General features: G+C 52.6%; 1 protein-coding gene across 1 annotated transcript in view; it reads left to right on the top strand.

Annotated features, from left to right (window-relative positions):
* The first annotated feature begins 448 nt into the window (after positions 1-448).
* LOC119093241 (uncharacterized) overlaps positions 449-6,178 on the top strand; it is a 74,007-nt gene continuing 68,277 nt past the window's right edge. Inside the window, 1 exon segment of the mRNA XM_037216163.1 lies at positions 449-659. Within this exon segment, the coding sequence (XP_037072058.1) occupies positions 575-659 (85 nt within the window). The 5' untranslated portion in view covers positions 449-574.

Below are 6,178 nucleotides of genomic sequence, written 5' to 3'. Positions count from 1 at the left end.
TGTCTCATATCTGGTTAGGGAAAGACCCTTCATTGCAAATGGATTTCTTCCGGCACGGGCCTGCTTCGAAAACTCCGTAATGTACGAGTTATGCTCACAACTTTTTCTCGAAATTTGTCTCGTGATGTTGTCCGATTCCACCGCTCTCAAGCTGATCAAGACTTGTCCGATTCCAAAGCTCTCAAGCGGATCAAGACTTGTCCGATTCCACCGCTCTCAAGCTGATCAAGACTTGTCCGATTCCACCGCTCTCAAGCTGATCAAGACTTGTCCGATTCCACCGCTCTCAAGCTGATCGAGACTTGATTTGCCTACAGCGCCTCATTTTCGCATGCTAATCATGGTTAGCACAGGCAGAAGGCCGCGAACTCTTTGACAGGTACTGCGCCGGTGAAATGCCGGCGCCACATTGAAATATATATGAGCTAAGCGCCTGACAGTTATCCGTCTTTTCCAGATCTCGTGATCAGGCAGGATGTGACGCCGCAATGGATGGCAGCACTCGCCGCACTCTACCGTTTGTGAAGTGCACGGCCGCCAGCGAAGTGAATAACTGTGATATGGCAACTGGACGATGACGCGGAGGTTGCAGCTGATTCTCCTGCTACTGGCTGTCACCGATGGCTTGCCCCAGCGGCCAGCCAGCGAGGAGGATCCAGGTGAGTCAGCACAGCCCTGGCTGGCAACGGTCCCCCCCCCCTTCCCTGCCTTCTCCTCCTCCCAACCTTTTCTCTCTTCTTCTTCTCTTGCCGCCTCTCAATCCCTCCCCTCTTCCTCTCTTTCTTTAACCTTCCTTTCTATTTTCTCGCCTTCATATTCTCCCTCTTCTTATCTGTCTATGTTCTCCTTTCATTTCCTCTCAATCTTCTTTTCATGACGTCTGTTCAGGCAGCTCCAAGGATGTAGTAGTGAAGGTCGCACCGTTGCCTGGGAGTGATGTCGGGGGTAAGGCTGGCAATCTGACTCTTCACAAGATCTTTAGCACTTGCGTTTAAACCCGTTCTTGGCTTGTAATCAGACACCTTCTGTCTATCCCAACCCAGTCAGTTTTGGCCTGTTTATCTGTATCCAAATGCATGGCATTGGACCAGCAGGAGGACTACTTATGCATTTCCACCGAGACATAATCCCTACGACGACTCTGCGGACGGGCAAGACACACACACACACAGAATGGCCACGTAATCACGCGGCTCAACGACCAGTTGAATTTATTCCACCGCCGGCTCGACGGATGCGTTTTTAACTCGACCGTTAGCAGTGATGGATACTCGCCGTTTTGGCGCCGTGCCCACTGTGTAATGACGATCGATCTGCTGCGATCGCGGCGCGCTACCACACGCTGCGTGAGAAAATTGATGCGGTGCGTTCCCAACGGGGGTCCGCCCCAAATTAAAATCACCGCAGGCAGCGCCGACAGCGCTGGGCGGCTCCCACCTGAAAACGGTAGACTCGAAATTGCTGCTCCTGCCAGCCAAAGGCGTGGCCCATGACACGTCCTGATTAGTGTCTAGACTCTCTACCGTATTAAAAAACAACCTTGAATAAATGTTATATAGAGGCACTCCAGTAATCGTGCGCGTTGCCAATGTTTTATTTCTAGCATGTGGTCTTCAGCCTCGTTTCATGCAGTGTTTCGTAGTAAACGTGTGACCACGTCTTCAATAAAATGGATCGGCGATTTTCAAAGCAATAGAATTCAGAAGTTCAGGACAATGTTGCACATAACACTTAAAATATAAACTTAGTAAATGTTATTTACTGGCTTATAATTACTGATGGTGCCAACAAAAGCTGCCCTGTTCTGAAAACATTGGATTGTAAGAAATTTATATTTCACCATTGCCTTGATACTTGATACTCTGATTCACCATAGCCTCGATCTTTTCCATATCGTTGCGCACTTACACCCAAATGGGATTGTCTTCCCTGGTTTAAAGCGGCGGCCCGGCAGGTGGCCCGCCCGCCGGCCCCGGGCGATCACGTGACTGCTGTTTGCTCAGCGGAGGTGCCCTGCTGAGCTTACATCCGCGCCCGGCAGGTGTCGGAAGTCAGCATTAGGGAGGACGAAATTACTCACAACTGCCAACCTTCGTGGATGACTGGCACTACAGTAATTTGTCTTAGGTCCGCTCGAGGCTCGCTGGCTTGGACCATACCCTCAGAACAAGAGGTGACAGTCTAATCCACGCTTGGTGGATGCTATTTTTTGTCAGTTTTCCATCACTCACGTACGGTGTTTGGACTGATTTCTATCTTGCTGACAGGGTGGAGCTCTCAAATCGTGTGGAAAAATCGTCGCGTATTTTACGGCTTGAATCAAGCGAGCTGCATGTTTTTTTTAGGACATTCTCTTGCGAGTAGTATGACTTATCGCATGTGTAACTCTATATTCTCGTAACTCGTAACTCGATATATCGAAATCGATATATCTCGCATCTTGTTCTGCTTCGAATGATTCGTTCTCCGCACATCCAAGGTAGAGCTAACAGCCTTCATACCATGAGTGACTGAGCTTGGCAAAATATGTCTCTGCTTGTTCTTCCATAAATATAAAGATGCCATGATCTGGAAGAGCAGATGCGCAGCATCAGCAAAGGCAAAACAGCAATCTTATCACCACTGTTGGGCGCACTACGTAGTAGGGCGCGCTGCGCAGTCAAAATTTCCTCAGGTGTGAGATGGGGGTGGGTGGGTGGGGGGGGGGGGCAGAGCTTACTGAGAGCGAATCGCGAGAATTTTTAGCCCTCTGTCAGCAGACATTTATAGAGATAACTTAAAACGCGAGTCTCAGAGTAGGGATGGCTTCCGCCCCGTCCCCTGGATGCATCTGTACACAGCAACCAGAGATGAAAAAGCTTAAGCAGAAAATATACATAAATGTAGCGCAAACAGAAAATGGTAGGCAAGAAGAATGATTCCGTATCAGTTTGAAGGGCATGACGCAACTTGACATGCATATGACTAGGATGATTCGTAGGCGCCTCAAGCCCTTTTATAGACTAAAATCCAGCTTCGCTGAATGACTGTTGTTGGGATGCTGCATACAGCAACACTGCAGCCGTGTGAGTAGGAAGTAACGACTGTGTCAACTGCAATAATACCTGCCGTGTAAGCAACCTCCATGTAAGCGACCGGCCAGCCTGAATAACGGAAAACACCCGCCTTTCTGAAAACCGGCAACGTCGCTGCTAAACTGCGCCCTCCGAGCGGTCTTTCGGGCCGGGTTTTCCAACACATGACCACGCCTTTCCACGTATGCACCTCCACTGCACTTCGTGGTCAATTTGCTGGCGCGTGCGGTCAGAAGCAAGGAGTGGCCCAAGGCCAGGAAACGGACGCATGCCGGGCCCTGCAACACAGCTACGCCCGGCCAGCCCGGCTCACCACGCGCATCAATGGGCCGGGCTTCCGGGCGGTGTCCACGTGACCTGTTGCACGGTGTGGGGGGTGGGATGGGGGGAGGGGGTTCAAACATCCAGACGGTCCATGACACACCCACGCCGGTGCTATTTTGCCTGAGCGAGTGGGTGGCAAAACAAGGATGCTCATTTCAACACCGGTGGCAGGTAATCTTGACAAGGTCATAGCGGTCATTTGTTAGCGGGAAACAGTTACAGAAATTGTCTGCAGTGGCCTTCAGGATAGCCGAGTGGCTGCGTAGGGGGATAAACAGCCAGATTCGGACCATACTATGTCGTGGGCAGAGCTTCATGCTCACACTCAGCCAGAAGATGTCGCAGAATGTGGGTCACCACTCAAACCCAGCATCGCGAAGTATATCGGCTAGCTCGGAAGCGGCAGGTGTGCTACTCAGGCATGCTGCTCCGAATGATGACGTCATAAGATCAACGTATAGTCGTCCTCGCCTGATTATCGTCTCCGTCGCTGCCTTCTGCTAGCTGTAGAGCTACCTTTCTTTACATACTGTAGCCATCTTTCTTTGCATGTCTTTTCTTACCTTTCTCTACTTATCTTCTGCTAGCTGCTAGCTATCTTTGGCGCGCATGTTAATATCGCATCAGCTCGCGGTCGGTGCTATTTCTAGCTTGGGATTGCACACACCGATGATTCTGGGCGTTGTATGAGACCATAGCAGACGTGGTCACTGGTCGGTATGGACATATGTGGACTACTTCATGCATGACAGCTCAAACCCACCGGCCTCAATTCCTTCTCAACTAATGAGTCAACGCCCCGAAATTACGCCAAACACGCACGCCATCTGCCTTGACAAGACCAGCTTCCACAGAAAGCAGTCACGCAATTTTGTGTGACTTACATTTCCACCGCTGCTTCAAGCCGCGGAGCCTGCACACCGTGGGTGCGACGCCCGTGTTTTTCGCCGCCACGGCTCGCTTTGCGGTCGGCGGTGTCCGCCGGTCGTCACGTGAAAGCCGCAGGGTCGCTGGAGACGACCTGCTGGCGATTATCATCACCGCTGGCCCAGATTGGGATGATGCGGCGCGCCGTCGCTGCTGGATTTTTAGAAACCCCACCGCCCCAGCTTCCGGCGGTAGGTCTGGTCTGGTCTGGTTTGGTCTGGTCTGGTCTGGTTAGGTCTGGTTTGGGTCCGGCAGTGACGACACCCGACTGACGGGGAGCCAGGGAAAGGAACGATGCGGCAGAGCTCTGCGTTGCGCCCTTTCTGTGCGCGTCTTCCCCTCCCCCCCCTTCCCTATTCACAAGCAAGACCTACACACCAAGCTGTGCCGATAGCAAACTCGGGCACCGCCATGCCAATCCTACGCAGACGTTGTGCACTCACGTGCTCTGCACGTAACAGTTGCAGCACGCGCGAAAGCCTGGTGAAAAGATTTAGCGCTACAGCCACGTGATTTGGCGCCGAGCGCTGTGAAAGGACTCCGACTCGTCTTCGCAAGCTCACTGCAGCGACCAATTTGCTAAGATAACCGGTAAACGCGATAACCCTGCTACCTCTATGTTCAAGCTACCGATATAGTGCTGCTGATAGCTCAGCTGTTTACACAACGAAGGTCGTCTTCTCGTCGCTTACCATTCTGCATCATGTATTTAATTGCTGATGCTTTGTGCATCAACCACACCGTAGCAGTCGTCGGTTACACAATCATCTCTCTACATATTAGCGCTGCTCCTCTTTTTTTCTCTCTCCCTCTCTCTCTCTCTCTCTCTCTCTCCCCTCTCTCTCTCCCCCATCCTCCTCTCTCTCTCCCCCCCTCTCTCTCTCTCTTATCTCTCTCTCCTCCTTTCCTCTCTCTCTCTCTCTCCCCTTTCTCTCTCTCTCTCTCTCTCTCTCTCTCTCTCTCTCTCTCTCTCTCTCTTCTCTCTCTCTCTCTCTCTCTCTCTCTCTCTCTCTCTCTCTCTCTCTCTTCTCTCTCTCTCTCTTCCTCCATTCTCTCTCTCTCTCTCTCTCTCTCTCTCCTCCCCTTCTCCTCCTCTCTCTCTCTCCCTCTCTCTCTCTATCTCTCTCTCTCTCTCTCTCTCTCCACCCACCCACACACACTCTGGCCCTCCCGGCATTTATCTTTTCAGCATCTCCCTCTCTCTCTCCAGCTCATTTACTTTCCTCTTCTTTTTACTGCATGTGTTTTGCAGTTGCATCCCTCTCTGTTGCTCCATCAGCCTGTTCAAACCATCTCGCGCCCCGCTTCATCACGACAGCTCGGCAGGCTGCTACAGAGCCCCCTCCCCCTCCCCAATCGTCCAGCGGCCCGTCTCCAGGCGCCCTGTCACCGAACGCACGGCGACCTCCGTGACCCCGTGACCCGTGGCCGGAGCTGAATGACGACGGGTGACACTGCGCGGTGCTCGTGTCACCCGACGACGGCAAAAAGCCGGGGAGGGGCCAGAGGCGCAGTCAGGACTGTCTGCTCGGAGGCTCGCTCAGAGCCTCGAAGGCTGAGAGGGGCCAGTGGCGCAGTCAGGACTGTCCGGTCGGAGGCCCGCTCAGAGCCTGGGAAGCTGGAGGGGGCTTAGAGGGGCGCAGTCAGGACTGCCTGGGCAGAGGCCCACTCAGACCATTTGACAATGACGTTTGTTCTGGATTGCTCTCCACGGTGTGTTTCGTCCTCACGTCCTCCTGTGTTTCGTCCTCACGTCGTCCTCACACTGGACTCACCTTGCGCCCCCACCCCTCCCGTCTTCAGCAAAGAAGGCAACGATCATGAGTTATATTTGCAGTTGCATATATGAAGAT

The sequence above is a fragment of the Pollicipes pollicipes genome, unplaced genomic scaffold (genome assembly GCF_011947565.3).
Source record: "Pollicipes pollicipes isolate AB1234 unplaced genomic scaffold, Ppol_2.1 Scaffold_1600;HRSCAF=1878_pilon_pilon_pilon, whole genome shotgun sequence".
NCBI lineage: Eukaryota > Metazoa > Arthropoda > Thecostraca > Pollicipedomorpha > Pollicipedidae > Pollicipes > Pollicipes pollicipes.
This window is presented reverse-complemented; position numbering and strand designations above follow the sequence as displayed.